The sequence below is a fragment of the Pimephales promelas genome, chromosome 16, assembly GCF_988280905.1.
Source record: "Pimephales promelas chromosome 16, fPimPro1.hap1.1, whole genome shotgun sequence".
NCBI classification, from domain to species: domain Eukaryota; kingdom Metazoa; phylum Chordata; class Actinopteri; order Cypriniformes; family Leuciscidae; genus Pimephales; species Pimephales promelas.
This window is the reverse complement of record NC_142784.1, coordinates 10961699-10983254: the sequence shown is the minus strand read 5'-3', so window position 1 is coordinate 10983254 and position 21556 is coordinate 10961699. Positions and strand designations below refer to the sequence as shown.

The following is a 21556-nucleotide window of genomic DNA, read 5'->3' as shown; positions in this document are numbered from 1 at the left end:
TTTCACGTTCACACAGGAGATCACAAAAGGTCGCATTTAATTGGAAATGTGAACGGTCTTGCAAAAAAATCGATTTTTTTTCCCAAAAAATCGGAATTGAGCATTAAGCCCTGCAGTGTGAACGTAGCCTCGGCCAATGTGAATAAAAATGCCTTTAAGGAATCACTTACGCAGGTAAAACCAGAGTTAGGCTAGTAAATAATACATGTTTTTTACATTCTAAATAATAGAACATTTCTCAGTGATCGTAAATAAAACAAAATTCCATTTTTCTCGGTTTAATGAAAACCAATAGATCGTGGTGGAGGCGATTGCCTGTAGAAACATCCGCGTATCTCTGGAGCGTGTTAACGCAGGACCCTTGTTTTAGTTTGCACGTACATAGTTCGAAAGACATTTAATCTCAGGAGTGTTTTTATAAAATGTGTTTTTTTTTTATTCAAAATGCATCAGAGGCATTTACAAAAATGTAAATTTATACAAAACAAATTAAAAATGTATATGAATCTTTAATCAACTGAAAAGTGGTGTGAGTCATAGTTTCTTGAATTACACATATTGATTAACCTCCTTAAGTTTAACTAATTTGCTCATTATCAGATAAAATAACGATAGAATCAGCACAGGCAGTCACTAAATGAATGATTCAAGCATGAATTTATTTATATAGGCCTACATATGTATTTATTCATATTATACGAAAGAACAAAATTATTATGCTAGAACAAAAGCACCAAAAAGATCCCGTTTTCCACCAGTTGCTGCAGGAATGGCTTCAACTCTGAGAGAGAGAGAGAGAGAGAGAGAGAGAGAGAGAGAGAGAGAGAGAGAGAGAGAGAGAGAGAGAAATACAAATGAGTTTAACATGTTCAACTGAAATATATATTTCTGATTCAACACTAAACAATTATGAAATGTTGGAGTTGTAGAGAGAGAGAGTCAAACTGAATATTCATGTTACTGATGTAATTCCAAACTCCAAATGTGTAAATGTAAAAGTAACAGCCAAGAATTGAATGGTCTCCTTTCCTTCTTCCTCAATTGTTTGTCAATTTGTCTGTTAAAATCTTCCACTTCACTGAAATAGTTATCAGAGAACAGTCACTGTTGTGTTACTGTAACAGAATTATCAGTAAAAAAAAAAGGGTGCACTGGGCATTGTGCAAAAATAATGAATAATCTACTCTGACCTGCAATGATAATCCAGACCAGAAAGGAAGAACGGCTCAGCCTCCTGTGAGGAGATCTCCCAGCCAGGAGACAGCCAGGGCATTTATGAGTGCCTATGAAAAAAGTAAATACTGTATAAATGTACAATATACAGTCAGGTCCATAAATATTGGGACATTGACACAATTCTAATCTTTTTGGCTCTATACACCACCACAATGGATTTGAAAAGAAACGAACAAGATGTGCTTTAACTGCAGACTTTCAGCTTTAATTTGAGGGTATTTACATCCAAATCAGGTGAACGCTGTAGGAATTACAACACTTTGTAAATGTGCCTGCCACTTTTTAAGTGACCAAAAGTAATGGGACAGATTAACAATCATAAATTAAACTTTCACTTTTTAATACTTGGTTGCGAATCCTTTTCAGTCAATTACAGCCTGAAGTCTGGAACGCATAGACATCACCAGATGCTGGGTTTCATCCCTGGAGATGCTCTGCCAGGCCTCTATTGCAACTGTCTTCAGTTCCTGCTTGTTCTTGGGGCATTTTCCCTTCAGTTTTGTCTTCAGGTAGTGAAATGCATGCTCAGTCGGATTCAGGCCAGGTGATTGACTTGGCCATTGCATAACATTCCACTTCTTTCGCTTAAAAAACTCTTTCGCAGTATGCTTCGGGTCATTGTCCATCTGCACTGTGAAGCGCCGTCCAATGAGTTCTGAAGCATTGGGCTGAATATGAGCAGATAATATTGCCCGAAACACTTCAGAATTCATCCTGCTGCTTTTGTCAGCAGTCACATCATCAATAAATACAAGAGAACCAGTTCCATTGGCAGCCGTACATGCCCAAGCCATGACACTACGACCATGCTTCACTGATGAGGTGGTATGCTTTGGGTCATGAGCAGTTCCTTTCCTCTTCTCTTCCCATCACTCTGGTGCAAGTTGATCTTTGTCTCATCTGTCCATAGGATGTTGTTCCAGAACTGTGGCGGCTTTTTTAGATGTTGTTTGGCAAACTGTAATCTGGCCTTCCTGTTTTTGAGGCTCACCAATGGTTTACATCTTGTGGTGAACCCTCTGTATTTACTCTGGTGAAGTCTTCTCTTGATTGTTGACTTTGACACACAAACACCTACCTCCTGGAGAGTGTTCTTGATCTGGTTAACTGTTGTGAAGGGTGTTTTTTTCACCAGGGAGAGAATTCTTCGGTCATCCAGCACAGTTGTTTTCCGTGGTCTTCCGGGTCTTTTGGTGTTGCTGAGCTCACCGGTGCGTTCTTTCTTTTTAAGAATGTTCCAAACAGTTGATTTGGCCACACCTAATATTTTTGCTATCTCTCTGATGGATTTGTTTTGTTTTTTCAGCCTGATGATGGCTTGCTTCACTGATAGTGACAGCTCTTTCGATCTCATATTGAGAGTTGACAGCAACAGATTCCAAATGCAAATAGCACACTTGAAATGAACTCTGGACCTTGTATCTGCTCCTTGTATATGGGATAATGAGGGAATAGCACACATCTGGCCATGGAACAGCTGAGAAGCCAATTGTCCCATTACTTTTGGTCCCTTAAAAAGTGGCAGGCACATTTACAAAGTGTTGTAATTCCTACACCGTTCACCTGATTTGGATGTAAATACCCTCAAATTAAAGCTGAAAGTCTGCAGTTAAAGCACATCTTGTTCGTTTCTTTTCAAATCCATTGTGGTGGTGTATAGAGCCAAAAAGATTAGAATTGTGTCAATGTCCCAATATTTATGGACCTGACTGTATAACTCATATTCTTTTTCAAGCAGAATAAGATTTACAGGATGTAACATAAACACTAAAATAATATATTTTTATATTTATTTACCCTTAATCCATAACAACATGAAATTGGTGAAATAATAATACAGTTAGTAGTATAGTAGTATACATAAAATTCTCCATTGAGAGTATTCTGATACAAAATACACCAAGAGACATCACAGGGGAGTTAAATGACCAAATATGCAAGTTGAAGATAATTCATAGCTCTAAAACAACATCATCAAACCTTATTGATTCGAATTACGACGATATTTTGACAATTCTAATTACATATCGGATATTTAGATATTATCGGCAATTGTTGATATCTGTAATTCCAGTTTGAGATATCTACAATTTAATTCAAAACTTAAGTTCAAGATATCTTTAATTAACATCAGTTCAAGATATCTACATGTTCCTTTTCAGATAGGCCTATATCCTAAATTCAGTTTTGCCTACTCTTTGCTCTGTTATGTTTTTCATGATAAAATGGATGTGTGGTGCGAGCAGCTCTTATCGTGTCTTTGAATATAGCCTAGATACAATAGCAAAATAAATATTTATATTTATATTCTTAAATATAGCCTACAACAGAAAACTTTGTTTGGCTACTATCTTGCTGCTGCAGTACCTACGCTAAGTAAAAGCCTATAATTTGATAAAACATCACTACATTTTCTACATGTGTTTAGCAGACAACATTCTTATTTTTAATAAACATGTGTACAACATAACTATAGGGTACACTGTTTAAAACTATTTGAAGAGTTCAGATGCAAAAGCCTCTGAATGCCATTTGAAATTTTCTTCTTTAATGACGATTTTTGTCAAGCTTGTATATTTAAGTTCAGTGATTTCACTTAAATGGCAATGATAATTACCTATTAATTGTTATTTAAGTGAAATTACTGAACTTAAATATACAAGTTTGATAAAAATCATCATTAAAGAAGAAAATCTCAAATGGCATTTAGAGGCGTTTGCATCTGAACGCTTCATTTAGCTGTTTTAGAAGTTGGCCACTTAATAAAATAATTGAAATCAGTGTGAAATGTGTGAATCTGCTAAGCTGCTACGAATTGAAGGCCTATAATTTTAGAAAACTTCACTACAAATGTTAATATTTTCTACAAAATGAATTTATCAGACAACATTCCCTATATGTATTTTTTTAATAAACATGTGTAACATAACAATGTTTCAAACTATTTAGCCGTTTTTAGGTAGGCTATTTGATTAGAACTTTAAATTAAGTTTAAATTAAGAACTTTTAAATTGAGAAACTGTAAAGTAATTAGATTCAGATGTAATTCTATAAGCATGAGAATACCATTGTAATATTGAGAGGAAACAGTACAGAAAATAATAACAGACATGTTTCCCTCAGCTATAACAGTGGCACCAGACCAGAGCCGCTATGACGTCATAGAGAGTTGATGATTTTTAGAACGTTCGCGCGCTTTGTTAAAGCCGTGTAACTCTCCAACTCTTCACTCATTTACTGAGTTTGCAGCTGATTTAGTGTGATTGATACACAACAGCGATTCATCATGGGACAGAAGAGTTCACGAGTACAAGCGTTTACGGATAGCGAGCAGGTTCACGACCTCCATCACCGTGACCGCTCACCGTCAAATCATCTTCCCCATCGGCCTGACGAGGAGAAGCCCGAGGGAGAGAGAGACCAGCGTCCCATCTCGCGTCTGAAGAGGAAGATGAAGAAGAAGATGAAGAAAGCGCCGGACGACTTCAACTTCTTCAAGTGTCTCTCTTTCAGACGCAAAAACACGAGCTCGGATCAGGGTGAGATCATGAAGGATCAAGAGACGGAAACACCCAGGAGAAGTACCGACGGTAAATGACAACCATGTTATGAGAATATTATCATGAAAAACTGGAAAAGTGTCCCTACATTATTTTCCTACATGAAAAAGTCACTTCATAATGTACACCTGTTAAATGAGTAACGGGAACTTCTGCCCCCTGTAAAATGGTTTTAAAAACAAAGACTTTTTAACTTTCTTTCAATAATAAATTAATTAAGGAACCTCAAAAGTGTAAAAATTGTGTAATATTATACTTTACACTTTAAAAATTGCTGTTCCTCATAAATCAGTATGGTTTTAGCTGCTCACTTATTGTGCTGATATTCTCCCGTTTAGATGAAAATCCTCCACAGTCCATCTCTAGATCTGGAGAGGTCATTGATCTGAGGGAACCTCCTGTCGAAGATCCTGAAGTCCTTCCCGCCGCCGAGCTTCAAACTCCAGTCCTCGACGCTCCAGTCCGTCTGACAGCGGGTGAAACGTCTCCTCTCCGTCACCAGGAGAACATGAGACCTGAGGGTGAGTTTCCTGCCACAGTCCCCAACGATAATCTCACAATATCTGCAAAGCACCACTAAACCTCGTCTCCTTCTCTTCCTCTTTTAACAGACGACATCTGCAGCCGATATTCATTCGGCCGTAAGCTGGGGGAAGGGGGATTTGGTGCCGTCTACGAAGGCACTCGTTTGACGGATAACAAGCTGGTTTGACTTTTTTTTTTTATTAATAGTTTAGCAAATTCTTTGATACCTCACTTTATCCTAAGCAAGACATCTTACTGTATCATCTGTTCACTATTAAAGGCTCTTCTTGACCTGTTGGGATTTCAATTCTTGCTTGGACGTTATGATATGATCTCTACACACATTCATTGCTTTTTGTTTTGTCCATCAGGTGGCGGTGAAGTTCATCCAGAAGACAGAAGACATGGAGTGCATCAGCATTGTGAGTAAAAGTGATTTGATCAGCAGACAAACTGAGTTAAATCCCTATTTTAAAGCATCTGACATCATATGTGCCTTTCTTCCAGCCTGATCATCCCGAACCCCTTCCCAAAGAAGTGGCTCTGACGATCCTGGCCAGTAGCAAAGGTCCAGCAATGGACATCATCAAGTTTCTGGACTGGCAGGACCAGGAGGACTTCTGCGTCATGGTCCTCGAGCGTTTCTCCGACTGCATAGATGTGTTCGACTTCGTGGCACACAGCGGCGGCCGCATCGAGGAGAAGATCGCGCGGCACATCATGTGGTCGGCAACACTAGCCGCTGATGCGTGCTGTCGCCGCGGAGTTTACCATGGCGACATCAAACTGGAGAACCTGCTGATAAACGTCAGGAGCCGCGACGTCACACTCATCGACTTTGGATGCAGCGAACTCCTGACAGAATCTCCCTACACGAGTTACTCTGGTGTGTATCAGTTCTCAGAGCTCTTGTGAATCATTAACTCAACACTGCTGTGGTAGAGACTCACACATCTGACAAACACTCTTTCCTCCAGGCACAGATTTGTACTGCCCTCCCGAGTACAGAATGAAGGGCGAGTTTCACGGGAAGCCGGCGACGGTCTGGTCTCTGGGGATCCTGTTGTTCAGAATGGTGTGTGGACACTTTCCAGATACTGCCGACTTGTACAGGACCAATATGAAGATCTGGTACAAATCCAGCTTGACAGAGGGTGATTTGTTTATTACTTCAATACAATTCTAATCCAAACTTCATAGGCTTTATAGGAGTTTGCTGTGTAAAGAATGCAGGAATTTGACCTGAAGATCTCACAGCGTAGAATAATGACAGTAGAGCGGATGTAAATGTAACCAGGTATTTAGCCCGTCATGTAGGGAAATGGATTATGGCTGCTCTGGAAGTTTGGACAACGGAAGGATCTTGGTCCTCGCTCCCCAAACGTTTTAGTCTCGTTACACGCTAATGTGTGTGTTTCTTACTTTATTGTGCGAGAAATCTAAAGATCGACAAGGGTAGGCTTCAGGTAAGATAATAAAGATAATGTCGCACGGTGGCTTCTTGAAGAAAGATTGCATATGTTAGAACACAGTGTGTAATGCTTCTCCCTCCCCAGATCTAATAAAGTAAGCGAGACCTCCCCACTCCCTAGCAGCTCTCAGTGAAAAGATATACTGTAAATAAGTGAAGAGTTCAGATGCAAAAGCCTCTAAATGCCATTTGAAATTTTCTTCTTTAATGATGATTTTTATCAAACTTGTATATTTAAGTTAACTAATTTCACTAAAATGGCAATGATAATTACCTATTAATTGTTATTTAAGTGAAATTACTGAACTTAAATATACAAGTTTGATAAAAATCATCATTAAAGAAGAAAATTTCAAATGGCATTTAGAGGCTTTTGCATCTGAACTCTTCAAGTACAAGAAAAAAAACAATTAAAACAGAATTTATTTTCCTTTTGATTGGTAATGTCTTTTGTCTAAATAAAGAATAAAATAAAGTAAATTTACAGTCTTTGTGTTGTCTTTTGAATTCACACCAAAACTCTCAACACTGAAATTGTAAAGAAAAAAAAAACTCTTCACTTCTGGTATAATAAACCCTTTATGGAACCTTATGAAATGTGACACTTTTCAATGAATCAATTTCTATACCCACAAATTATTACCTTTTTCAAAAGATCACATTCAAACAATCACATTTGTCAACAAACATAAACATAACATCAAATCTCACCCCTGAATGAGCTCTTTCAAACGTTTACTCACAGTTCACCGTTTCTCAGTTCAGTCACTGAAAATACAGGAAAATACCAGTTTGTAGAACGATGAATTAGAGTGGTCTGGACGTGGGGTGCGTTGCAATAAACTGAAAATCTCGTATTGAAGTGTGCAAGTTCAAAAATACATTCAACTTTGTCTCAAACGTTTCACAGTACTGTCCCAAAGAGAAAATAAACTTGAAGATGATTCAAACTGAGATGTCACTTGAATGGCAGGGTAATGACAATCTTCACAATCACAGCGGAAAAGTGGTATCTTCATTAAATGCGTACTGCATACTAGCTGCCATTGCGATCTCAAACTCACGTGCTCTGACTAGGGTTGCCACCTGTCCCAGTTTTACCGGGATTGTCCTTCTTTTTAATAACCTGTCCCGGGAAACTTATCCACTCTCCCGGGACACTGAATGTCCCGGTTTTCGAAAGGCTACGTATGTTAAAGAGCATATTGCAGGTAAAAAAAAAAATATCGAAATTTATAGATAACCTTAAATGAAAATACCATATGAAAAGTTAATGCAGGATTTAAAATGTTTTAAAACAACATAAGGACACTAATTCAGAAGATAAAGTGAGCGTTTCTTGGACTGCTAGTAAAAACGGCTTTTTTTTTCCAACATCGCGTCATTTGACGTCATAGCAGGGAGCCGCAGCCTCGGCTCAGTGAGAGCAGGCTGGTGTTCAGTGAGAGCGCTCGTCAGTCAGTGTGCTATCGTTAGTTTTTGCATTTTAATTTATCATCGTCATGGTAAATTATTGTGTTTGTGGAGATTGCAAAAACTCCAGCCTGTCAGGACTTCAAGATTGAGTCCACAAGTTTCCATTACAATAAAATGGACGGTGCTATATAGCCTATCTTTCGTTCCTGGTGCGGGTTGAGCAGGTGAAGAGACGGGATTTCTCCTCTGCATCGGCTCGGGAAACGCGGTCGTGTGTAGCGTTCACTTCAGATCAAATGATTAGCATCCCGGCGATATGATGGAGTTCAACATGGTATGCCGAAGCAAGAATATTGATCGTGGTATACTACCAATGGCATCAAATAGTGTTATATAGGTAAATAGTCATGTCATGCCCTAAATAAAACTTGTAATTGAAAAACAAAATTGGTTGTTTAAATACTCAAACCTTTAATGTTCTGTTTATGTTATAACCAAGGTGAAAAATATGTATTAAAAATTTACCCGAGTATAGCCTATGCTTTTAGTATAGAAATATACTCAAGTAAAGTTTTTATACATTTAATAGTATATAAATCTACCCTAAACATACTAATGTCTGCTGGCCTGTTATAGAATCTGTACAGTATTGTGAGCACAGTGTATCGTTAGCGAACGTGTATAGCCTACTATAAGCACGTCTCTCACCTAAAAGGCACCTAGTCCTGTTCTCCACTGGTTCTCCTCACATCACAGGTCAATTTTTCTCTGACCATTCTGTCTGACATTATCCTGGCCTGTCCCTGATCTCTTTAGCATAGCAGGCTCATAACTTTATGGCTTGATCCGTCATACGAGTATTTCCTCAGCGTCCGAAATGTCATGCGATCCATTGTTTTCCTGTTGTGTGAATCGACCGCTCTCCCGCTCATTGCGTCACGCCCGCCACGCCCATTTTCAGACGCGGAAGTAAAATTTTCTCACAAAAACGACTGCAGAAGCTTCTGTGGCGTGTTTATACGTGTATTTTAAAGAAAATCTAGTTCCTACATTGTTTTTCTATACATTGACTCGTTGGGTCCTCTAACCTGCAATATGCCCTTTAAATTAACTACTTTCTCACTTGAAATAGCCTATGCTCTGCTCAGAGTGGTCGGTGTCTCTCATAGGGTGTCTCTTGTGCGTAGAATGCGCTATCATTGGCTCTTGGACGGGTGTGTTGTGTTGTGTGACGTAGACTACGTCATCTAGCGCGCTGCGTGTCTTTCTTGGCAGCTAGCCAGCTACTACAGGCGGCAAATTGAAGCAGTGAAGAAAATTGTACGTCGTCAACATCGTTTGTTGCTGTTAACATGGGTGGCGAGACGGAGGACGAAGATGACAGTGTGTCAACAAAGACTGACAGGCCAGTAAAAAAGAAAACGAAACGTTCGACCTACTTTAATAATGACTGGATGAAAAATGACAATTACTCCACATGGCTAAAGCCAACACCAGGCGATCCACTATATGCTACTTGCTCCGTATGCTCAGTTAAAATTCTGGTTAAACATGAAGGCAAAACTGCTTTGGATGACCATGCTAAAACGAAGAAACATAAGAGTCGCGTTCAAGTAACCAGACAAACAAAGGCAATTTCATCATTCATGATTACAAAAACCTCAGAGGACAAAATTACTGTCGCCGAATTAACAGCTACCTATCACGGTGTGCGACATGGCCATAGCTACCTGTCAACTGACTGTGGGAACAAGGTCAGTGCAAAAATATTCAGTGACTCTGATATTGCAACTAAAATGTCTTGTGGCAGAACTAAAAGTGAGGCCTTAGTGGAAAATGTGTTGGCACAATTTAGTCAGCAAAGATTAGCAGCAGAGTTGCAGAAAGCACACTATTTTTCAGTATGTTCTGATGCATCCAATTCTGGGCACACGAAATTGTTTCCCTACACAGTCCAGTATTTCTGTGCATCCGAGGGTGTGAAGTATGTGTTACACTTTTTGGAATGAGGCAATGTCACTTCCGGGTGCAACACATTTATTTTTCTGTATGAAACACAAGAAAATCCAATGTTCAAACAAGGAGCACATTTCTCTGCACATTCGCGCTTCATCTTGTGCTGGACTACTTCTAGGCTCTTTTCCTGTGATACATTCACAAATTATCTTAAACCACATGTCTTATGTCTAAGCTGATGTGTCACACTATACTAGACTCCTTACAATACTCCATTTTCAGAAAATACATGTTCTTTACACAACAATATAAAAGGAAAAGGTCTGAAAAATAACATCTTTAAAGTACAATAAACTCTATGAGTCATACATTTAAACTCAAACAAGTAAGCATGTGAATAATATTTGGAATTAAAATAGATTTTCAGGTATCAGCAATAGTTCAGTCTATACCCACATTACTCTAACATTGATAACTGCACGTGTATTCCTAATACTCTTTCATATCACTGTTTAACTTGTCTTTAATCTTTTTTTTACTCTTCCATGAAATATGCTAATGACCTGACTACATTATGAACTAAGTTTTAACCATTTAACAGTTACTGTGTTATCACTATGAACTCACAAAATTATTAATAAACTGTTTTACCTCTCAATCTGACTGTGGTTCTTAATTTAACAGTATTAACGTCTTTTATTTTTACATGTAATGGCTGACAAAGCAATGCTAAATGAGGGTCACGTGTATATACGAGGGCTAAGAACAGTCACGTGTGCCTTGTTAACTCCAATTGCCCAGACTTGTCTCAACACGCATTTTAATCAATGTCCATACACATATATTCGGTTAATTATGCCTCATCCCACACTCACGTCGAGTATATATCTTTTTAAACCTTTATTACTCCGTTTTGCTCACGTTAAGAGTTACTAGTTTTCTACTAATTAAATAGTTAACACTCCCGTTCACGACATAACTCTTAATCACAGTTAAAACTTCACTTTTCTTAACGTTTCAGGCACAAACTATGGCTCTATAAGAATATAATACTGTTATACATATACCAGTGTAAGGTTATTGTCAGCTTACCTGTATGAAACACAAGAAAATACAATGTTCAAACAAGGAGCACATTTCTCTGCACATTCGCGCTTCATCTCGTGCTGGACTACTTCTATGCTGCTAAGTCAGCCACTCATGCGCCGCGCAACTCCCGGGTGCCCCCTGCTGGCGACTCCGAGTCTCACCAAATTGAACACAATGAAATAGTCATACAAGTAACTAACAATAATATGAACAGTTTGAAATTTAAAGGGGGGTGCTTTGATATCTGTCCCATTTTATATTCTTAGTGCTACATATGGATTGTTAGACTTTTACGACGACTCCAACGAATCTAGTGAAGCCATATTCAAACAAATAGTGTCTATTACTGAGAACAATGGACTTTCAGTCAGCCAGATCAGTGCCTATGGTGCAGATAACGCATCAGTTAATATGGTCGGCACAACTCAGTTTTTCAGAAACTCAGAGAAGCTAACCCACAAATTGTGAAGGGCAATTGCAAGTGTCACATCATAAACAACACTGTCAAAGCAGCTAATCGTGTCTTTAGTGCTGGGGGGTGTGACGTGGAGGCCTTTGTGCTGAAGGTGTACAGTGAATTCAGTTGTTCTGCTAAAAAAAGTGGAATTGCTTAAGGACTTCTGTGAATTTACTAACACAAAATACAGGGAGATTCTGAGGCATGTCCCCACACTCTAAAATCCTCTGTATCGCTGGCAGCAAAGACAGCCAGTGATACAGAGGATTTTAGAGTGTTGGCCAGCTTTAAAGTCTTATTTTGTATCCCTGGGAAAGGAGGACTGGACTGCTCAAGTATCATCTGGACATTTGTGTGTGGTGCAAGTGATGCAGAAAATGTAGACTGTACCGTAGCTGAATGCATCCTTGCATTCATGCACAATGTGATGCAAGAATTTGATTCATCTATTAGGGTGCTCGAGAGTGACAGTGCTACTGTGATTGACGTTTACTCTGTGATGAACCGATTGCGCAGTCAGCTGATCGCAAGGCGCACAGACAAATTCTATGGCAGCAAAGCAAAACAAATACTGAGGAGCCTTTTACCCCAGCAACAGGAACAGTTCAGGAGCCTGGTGGACAGATTTTTTGAGAAGGCAGTGCTGTATCTTGAGGATAAATTTGACTTCAATGACCAGGTTCTTGCACACATTGGCTGTCTCAGCCTTCATGAAGGACAATCACTCCAGTTGTCCGAGTTGGAAGTTTTAGTGGAAAAACTGGCCCTGGATGTTGAAGAAGACAAGCTGTATGGTGATGTAGTCATTCTGAATGAGGTGTTACACACTATTCCAACAGACCTTACCCCAGACAGAAAGTGGGCCTATTTTTTTTGCAAGGAAACTGAATCCACCAAACTGTTGAAAGTAGTTGCTTTTGTTTTTTCAATACCAGTCAGTAATGCCTTTGCAGAAAGAGTGTTCAGTCATATGGAGGATGTTTGGTGCGATAAAAGAAACAGACTGTCAGTTGCAATGGTGAAGTCTGAGCTTCAGGTCAGACTGAATTTCAAATTGTCATGCACTGAATTCAAGACATTCATTGAAGAACAGAAACCACTGATAGCTGCAGCAAAGAGAAACGCCAAGTATAGATGGAAGACTAGGTAAGCTTAGGCCTATTTATGTATGATTTTGTTATTCCAATGTCTGATTGAGACATGCTAAATAAAAGTGGCTACAGATGTGGCTATGGTATGGTAAATGCAAATCTAATGTCATCCCTCTTCTTACTTCTTTGGCAAAGAGGAAGCAAAAGCAAGCACAAGCACCAGCAGTCAGGTAAGCTATAAGTTAAGTAAGATAAGTGAGAATACTTGAGATGTTTAAAATATTCATGAGTCACGACTATGCACAATCTTACTGCACAAAGGCCAATTTTGACTTGTGGGTCATGTCTAATGGACATTTTCACTTGTGAGCAAAGCGGTCGATCAGGTCATCAATATGTCCAGGTTTTTTATCAGACATAGGTGGAACCCGAGCTCTGACTCGTGTGAGAAACTTAATCACACATGAACAGTCCGATTGAGCCATTAACTCGACGACATTTATTGATCAAAACACGAGAAGTGCAAAACCCCCCCCCCCCAAAAAAAGACATGTAACAAGTCTCTGGATGACAAAATAAAACGGGGTTTGCACTATTTCGTACTCACAGCTTCCGTGATCTTCACAATATGTCACTGCGTCATTTCCACAGCCAACATATACCACTGGAACAAATCGGTCTTCCGCAAACTCACTCACACTTTCACTTAGTGCTGTCTGCGGTTGTCTTTACTCTACTTAAAGGAACACTCCGACTTTTTGGGACTTTAGCCTATTCACCTTATCCCCCAGAGTTAGATAAGTCCATACATACCTTTTTCATCTCCGTGCGTGCTATAAGTCTGTTTGACGCATCCACCGCTAGCCTAGCTTAGCACAAAGACTGGATGTGAATGGTTGCAGCTTTCACACTAATCCAAATGAGTGGCAAAATAACGCAAACGTTTTCCTATTTACATGTTGTGATTTGTATAGTCACAGAGTGTGCAAATATCAAGGCCATATGAGACACAGACATATTTTAACCGTATAAAACCTGGGAACTATTCTCTGAAGGCGAAGCACTGCTACTTTGACGGAGTGATAACCGCATCACCTGAGACACGCCGTGGTGAGGAGAGTTCGCTCGAGTAACAGAGTCAGCAATTTATAAATGGTAAAAGCGTAGTTTACAGTCATGGGTTTTCGCTCTATTGTAAATAGCTGTGACAGTAAACAGGGGAGGTAATACCATGTTTCACAGAATTCCAACTAAAAACGCTGACTGGATGAAGAAATGGCTAACTTACTTACTCTGGATATTGATCCAAACGCACCTAAATAGATTATCAAGGGACATTATGTTTGCTCGGTACATTTCAATGAGGACGACTATTTTGAAAAAATGGAATTTGCCACACGGACCATAATGTGCTGAAGGATACGGCCATCCCATCGATAGCACAGACAGGACAAGTGGATCACCTGCGGCTGAGGTAATTGTTCCGTTATGTTTTTAGATGACCTACTGTAACAGTGCCATTAGCCAGAGCTAATGTAACGTTAGTGACACTATTATATGATTAGGGTATGAATATGTTTTTATCTTGATGCGGCGCGGACGCGCTTGGAAAAAAAACGAGCGCGTTGAACTTGCGCCTAGTAGCCTAAATTTAAAATAACCATGGAAATAACGAACTTGAGCGTGCAAAAGGGTACGATAGGCTGTGAGTTCATTGTGCAAAAACAATTTGTGCTATTACTTTCCCCTTATTCTATCCTATAGTAATGCAATTATACTGTATATAATATGCTGTTGAATACATTTGGTTCAGCTAATAAATTGCATTTAAAATATATTGATTCCTGTAATAATAATTATTTATTCATGTTCTGTGATATTTATAAATCTGGATGCGTTTTTGGTTGGAATTCAATGAAACATGGTACTGTATTACCTGGTCTTCCCTGTTTATTGTCACAGCTCATACAATAAAGCAAACACCCATGATAAACTATGCTTTTCTATCTAACATTAGTAATTGCTGACTCTTTAGTCCCAACACTGAGCGAACTCTCTGCTCCTCGTCACGGTGCGTCTCAGGTGATGGTTATCACTCTGCCCAAGTAGCAGTGCTTCGCCTTCAGAAAATATAGTATTTATTCGGTTAAAAAGATGTCTGTGTCTCATATGGCCTTGATATTTGCACACTCTGTGACTATACAAACCACAACATGTAAATAGGAAAACGTTTGCGTTATTTTGTCACTCATTCGGATTAGTATGAAAGCTGCAACCATTCACATCCAGTCTTTGTGCTAAGCTAGGCTAGCGGTGGGTGCGTCAAACAGACTTATAGCACGCACGGAGATGAAAAAGGTATGGACTTGTCAAACTCTGGGGGATAAGGTGAATAGGCTAAAGTCCCAAAAAGTCGGAGTGTTCCTTTAAGCCTCGATAAGCTTCAATTGAAACGACTTATCGAACGAGTTTCTCAATCGCGACACTGCACTGCACTGCACTCTCTTCTGCGTCAGTCACACACTCGTCGTCTCACCTGCTCTTAATTTGTCTCTCGCGCTGCATTCACCGCACACGCAAAAAGTAGACCGCTCGGCAAAATAAGAGTACCCCGTTACATAAAGATGACGGTAATAAATCAGACGTCTCTCCATCTTTCTCACAGGCTGCTGTGATTTGATCTGCTCACTTCTGCAGCAGAAGCCAGAGCGTCGGCTTGATCTGCACAGGATTATTCAGCACAACTGGTTTTAGGTACTGAGCCATGAGCTAAACATATTGAAGATGGATTTTGCAAACCTCACCTGTTAAGTGGGATGAATTTAGCAGCCTTATTTCTGTGTTTTTGTTCCAGGTGGAAAACCGGTCACAGCCGCTCCGGAAGTGTCGTCTCTTCAAGAGATCTCTTTCCGTTTGATGAAAAAATCCACCAAAAGCAAGAATGCAGCTGTCTCCGACTGATAGATTTTGTTCTTGCTGTTATAATAGATTTTTGCAACGACTCAATATCTTGTAGGCTACAATGTTGCACCGCTAAACCCCTAGATGGCACAAAATTCTAGCTCATTGAAGCCCATTTTTGTATAATAAAATGTATCTATTGTACTGCCATAATACATTTGTATGGGATCTCCTTCAAAGATTCCAAATTCTGTCATTTTTTATATTTATTTTAATACCTATTTATGAAACTAAAAAAATAATATCCTTTAATTTATTCAAATAAACAGAAAACTTTGCTGAAGTGATTGTTTTGGAAAAGTATTAGATATTATGTGAAACTTATTACTGAAACTAAAGTGTTTGTATTGATAATGATCCTGCTGATTTTTACCTCCAGAGAGCAAGGCCATCCTCGCCACCTCGCACATCTGAATGATTGTTAGGTGAAACGCCCCACTTTAATCATTTATTTTCCCACAAAATCTTTTGATCCATCAATGTTCAATTAAAATATGGATATAGTTACATATTTTATATAAAATATATAAAATAATATATATATATATATATATATATATATATATATATATTTGATCAGACACAGTTCGTGTGGTTTTCTTGTGGTTCTGATATTCACAAAGCTATAGCTAGATCATGTTATAACAATAGCCTGACACATTGTTCACCTGTATCGCTATTACCAAATTATTGCGATACTCAAAAACAATTTCCAAATGAGCATGAATACAAAAAGCAACATTTGTAATAAACAAAATACATTTCGCAAATAAATAACTCAAATATTTAAAAAGAAAATAGGAACAATGTTGACCACTCGTTAATAAAACAATTGAAATCAGTGTGAAATGGGTGACTCTACTAAACAAATCCCGTGTAAAGATTGCACTGCTTTACGTCATTGTTTCACAGTGACCGCGAGGTGATTTGACAACTGCCTCGAGCTAGAAGAAGCAGCAGAAGAAAAAGGTAATAAATCGAGGCTATAATTAGCCTATAATATAGTTATAGATACTTAAGTAGGCTATTTAATTTTCTTGACTGGTCTTTCAGAATAAATGAACTGACCTGATCTCTGGCTTTATTCAGCCCTTGACGTGATTAAACGTAGTTAATAGTCAATTTCAGTTTTACAGTAGAGGCTACATTTTACTTTAAGGTGGGTTTAAGTATTAGCTATTGGGAAACATTTTTAGTATTTGACCAGATGTAGAAATGCATGTGAGGCTCTCAAACTATCCATTGTTTTCCCAATAAATACCATTAGACTATATTCAACAATTTTATACAGGCACAGTGTTGCCAGATGTACGATAATTATCGTATTTGTACGATAATTTTGACCTCTGTACGATGTACGATCAATAATGAAAAAAATCCCATAATGTACGATAATTTCAGATTTTTGTGATCGGGGGTCATAATTATAGTGCTTCTATACTCATTGATCTAGCTGTTGATTTACGTCATGCTTGTGAGGAGAAAATGAAGGCGAGAGAGCACGGTGAGGGAGAGACTGCGTGTGTGCGTCTCCCCCGCTCCCGTCATTTTTTTTTTTTTTTTTTTTTTTTTTATTAGACATACAAAACATACAAACAATAACATGACATCCAAAAAGACAACAATCCAAAATTTTCCAAAAATAGTTTAACATAAATGAACAAGAGACTAAAAAAAAAAAATAAAAAAAAAATAAATAAAGGGCTAAATTTAACTAATTATAAATATAATAGCTACGAGAAATTACAATCCAAGACAGTATTGAGGAAAGAAGAGAAACATATAATTCTTCACTGTTCAATTATTTTCAATTCTTTAGCGAATACAATTGTGTCCGAGCATTTCTTATTATCTATAGATTTAAGAGATTCAATATACAACATAAAATCAGCCAAAAAAACCTTTAAACAAGGCTTAGAATTATTAAATTTACTTTTATGAATGTGAAATTTGCCAAATAGAATCATAAGATTAATCATAAAATTTACAGACATAGTTTTTGACTCAAAATATATAATAACATCTTTGGGTGTTAATACACAATTATGACCTGATTTCCGTTGAAAATATATAGATAGATTTTCCCAAAATTTTTTAGAATGATGACATTCAAAAAAAAGATGTAGAGTTTTTTCTGGTTGATTCAGACAAAATGAGCAATTCTCATCAATCTCTGTAAATTTTGATAAAGTGTAATTATTAACATAAATGTTATGAAGAATTTTTAAGTGTATTTCTCTATATTTGTTCGGTATGCAAAACCGAAATGGAAGCAACCAAGCTTTTTTCCAGATAATCTCTGGGAAGCAAATGTTCCAGAAAAATTTCCCTCTTGGCTGAAAGGACCTGTTTTTATAAAATATATTTCTAATAAATTTATTGGAGCATTTTTTACTATTAAAGTCCACACCATTTAAATAAAGTACAGGATCACTTCTACATATGTTAAGGGATGACATATGGCTTCTCATTAACATCATTAGACCTGAGGGAACGGCTTTTATCACAGAATAATATTCTCTATATTTAATAGGAAAAGCCCACTTATTCATGAAAGTTTCATAAGAAAGAAACTGAGCTGACTGATCTAAAAGGTCAGATAAAAAGTAAATTCCTTTGTCTTTCCATCTCTGAAAATAAAGAGATTTCCGATTTACTGTAATATAAGCATTATTCCACAAGATTGCTTTATGTGGGGAAAAGTTATGTACATAACATAACTTCCAGGCCTTGAGAGCTTGTTGGTAGAAATTGGATAATGTCACAGGCAGTTTACTAATGGAGTAATCACATAATAACAAAAAATTTAAACCTCCTATCTTTTTAAAAATATTGTATGGAATAAAAAACCATATGGAGTCTGATTTAAGAAGACAGTTTCTGAGCCATTTGACCTTAAAGGTATAATTTAAATCAAAAAAATCCAAAAGCTCAAAACCACCTTCATTTCTTGGACCATGTAGAATCTCCTTTCTTAAATGATGATGTTTATTCTTCCAAACAAATTTAGTAAATAAGTCATTTATTTTTTTACAAATCGAGTCTTGGACATAAAGAGATAAAGCCGGATAAACAAATCTAGATACCCCTTCTGCTTTGGTTAATAGGACTCTGCCTATCATAGTCAAGTCTCTTTGAAGCCAGTTATTAAAGATGTTTTGAGTTTTTTTAAGTTTGGGGGAAAAATTTAACTCTTGTCTCTCCGCTATATCTTTTGTTACAGTTATTCCTAGATACTTAATCTTATTTTTAACAGGGATATTACATAAAAGTTTTTCCGTCGAATCATAAAGGCACATTATCTCACATTTATTTACATTCAGCATCAACCCCGAGGCATTGGAAAATGTACTTACTAACTGCAATGCAGCAGGCAACTGTTCCTTATTATTTAAAAAAAGAACAGTATCATCCGCAAGCTGCGTTAATCTAAGCTGTTTGTTGAAGACGGTAAGTCCTTGAATATCTGGAGAATTCAAAACTTTAATGGAAAGAAACTCAACTACAATGAGAAATACGAAAGGGGCTATAGGACAACCTTGTCGCACTCCTCTACAGATGGGAAATCGTTTAGAAGTGTTTGGATATAAATTAATAGAACTATTAATACCTTTATGAAACATTTCAATTATAGAGGTAAAACGTTCCCCAAAACCAAAAGATTTAAACGCTCTATACACAAACTGATGCTCAATCGTATCAAACGCTTTATGGAAGTCTAAGAAAACAATTAAGGCCTCTGATTCTACTAAATTTGAATAGTCTAACAAGTCCAAAATGAGTCTAATGTTCCAACTTATGTGTCGGCCAGCCATAAATCCAGTTTGACACTCATTAATAATTTCATCTAGACCTTTTTTCAATTGTACTGCATAAACAAGAGATAGCAATTTATAATCTACATTTAATAATGTTATAGGACGCCAGTTATCCAAGATCAAATGATCTTTATCGGGTTTTGGAAGGAGGGTTATTAAACCCTGTTTCATCGAAGTCGATAATTCGTTCGATTCAATACACTCCTTATACATTTCGAATAATGGATTTTCAATAATATCCCAGAAACAGAGATAAAATTCAACTGAAAGACCATCTGTTCCTGGCGATTTTCCCTTCTTCATTGAACGAATAGCTGTAACCATCTCTTGTTTCCTTAGTTCTTCATCACAAAGATCTCGAAATTGGTTAGAAATAGAAGTGACAGACTGTTGAACTGACTCAAAAAAGTCGGAACATTTATCAATTTCAAATACAGATTCATATAACTTAGAGTAGAATGATTCCACATAATTTGCAATCAATTTTGGATTTGAGGTGATAACATCATTGATTTTAAGAGAGGAGATTGTTTGTCTTTTATAATTTCTTTTTTCTAGAGAAAAAAAATAACTTGTATTCTTTTCCCCTTTTTCTAACCACTTGGCTCTAGAACGGATAAATGCACCTTTTGCTATATTAATATAAATCTGATCAATTTGTGTTTTTATTGTCTCCAATCTAACTCTTTCGTCTTCTGTAAGATCGACTTTTTTCAAAAGAAGGTCTAACTCTGTCATGAGAGCCTTTTCCTTATTCAAAATGTTTTTTTTAACTTGCTTACTAAAATAAACAGCCAATTGTCTAACTTTAAACTTAAATATTTCCCATTTTTTAACATGTGACATTTGCTTATTTTCAAAAATGAATTGAGCAAATTTTCGAACCTGGGTTACAAAACCTTCATTACTAAGGAGATTGTTGTTTAATTTCCAATATCCTCGTATACTGTTATTTTTAACTTCAGTTCCAGAAAGAGTCAAAACAGCAATTTTATGATCCGAAAGAGGTGCATGACTGTATGTAACATCCATGACATAGTTAACAGCCCCAGGGTTAATTAACCATAAATCAATCCTTGATTGTAAAGACCTAGAGGTGTTACTCCAAGAATAACATTTTTCATTAAAATTCAAGAATCTCCAAATATCCACTAAGGAGAGATGGGCACATAAATCAGTAGTAAATTTAAATTTTGAATTCGAAAGCGTGTGAGGAGGGAAACGATCTAAAAAATCATCTGGGGCGTCATTAAAATCACCACCCAATATCAAGAAGGCACCTTGATATTTCCCCACCAGTACTGATATAGAATGAATGACCTCCGTAGACATATTTTTGGCTTGGGCTGAAGAATTATGACCATAAAAATTCCCTAAAACAAATAAAGAGTTATCCAATTTAACAACTACCAGTAACCATCTACCTTCTTTGGAGCTAACCGATTCCAATACGTCGCCTTTAAATTTATTTAAAAGAATTGCGACACCAGCCGAATGATGAGAACCATGACAAAATAAAATTTGATCGCCCCACTGAGAACGCCACCATTTAACGTCAGAATCACACGAATGAGTCTCTTGCAAAAAAATTAAATTCGCATTTGTACGTCTAACAAAAATGAACATAGATTTCCTTTTAGTGCAGTCTCGTAAACCCCTAACATTTAGAGAAACAACTTTTAAACAACTAAAAACAAAATCAGACATGAAAAAATCTTATTTGGATGTCAGAACAATGTTATATAAAGAACCCTGAAACAACGAAAATTCACAAACCAGTCGGTATTGATCCACTCCAAAATTCAAGGAGTCGCATCACCTGGACGAACAGAAATGGCCTCAAGATCGAGCACAAGTGTTCAGTTCGACTGCTTACCCAGCAAAGTCAAAATCACAGTCAATATTCATCTTGAAAGTCGTCAACCAGTTTTTTTCCATCGATAAAAGCATCTGCTCCACGAAAGTAGGCTCTTTTC

The 21556-nt window shown here is 37.4% G+C and overlaps 1 protein-coding gene and 1 long non-coding RNA gene across 3 annotated transcripts; one reads left to right on the top strand and one right to left on the bottom strand.

Moving 5' to 3' along the window:
* Positions 1–452: 452 nt before the first annotated feature.
* LOC120460055 (uncharacterized) lies at positions 453–11342 on the bottom strand. 2 transcript variants are annotated; one of them, XR_016146818.1, is made up of 3 exons: positions 11257–11342; positions 1191–1283; positions 453–781 (listed from the first exon to the last, which is right to left on the bottom strand). It is a non-coding gene; the product is annotated as an uncharacterized LOC120460055 (long non-coding RNA). The 2 variants fall into 2 exon arrangements; XR_005617872.2 differs by lacking the exon at positions 11257–11342 and adding an exon at positions 5108–5212.
* On the top strand, positions 4372–15959 carry LOC120460056 (serine/threonine-protein kinase pim-2-like). Its single transcript, XM_089120987.1, has 8 exons — positions 4372–4826; positions 5135–5317; positions 5408–5502; positions 5693–5743; positions 5829–6207; positions 6299–6475; positions 15467–15555; positions 15656–15959. Exons 1-7 carry the CDS (start codon positions 4523–4525, stop codon positions 15553–15555), a joined length of 1278 nt encoding a protein of 425 aa, XP_088977113.1. The 5' UTR covers positions 4372–4522; the 3' UTR covers positions 15656–15959.
* Positions 15960–21556: the final 5597 nt, after the last annotated feature.

Excerpts from the sequence above, each read along its gene's own strand:
- LOC120460056 (XM_089120987.1), top strand. The coding sequence starts at position 4,523 with ATGGGACAGAAGAGTTCACGAGTACAAGCGTTTACGGATAGCGAGCAG. Across the intron at positions 5,318-5,407 it reads GGAGAACATGAGACCTGAGG|ACGACATCTGCAGCCGATAT; the intron begins GTGAGTTTCCTG and ends CTCTTTTAACAG. Across the intron at positions 6,476-15,466 it reads CAAATCCAGCTTGACAGAGG|GCTGCTGTGATTTGATCTGC; the intron begins GTGATTTGTTTA and ends TCTTTCTCACAG.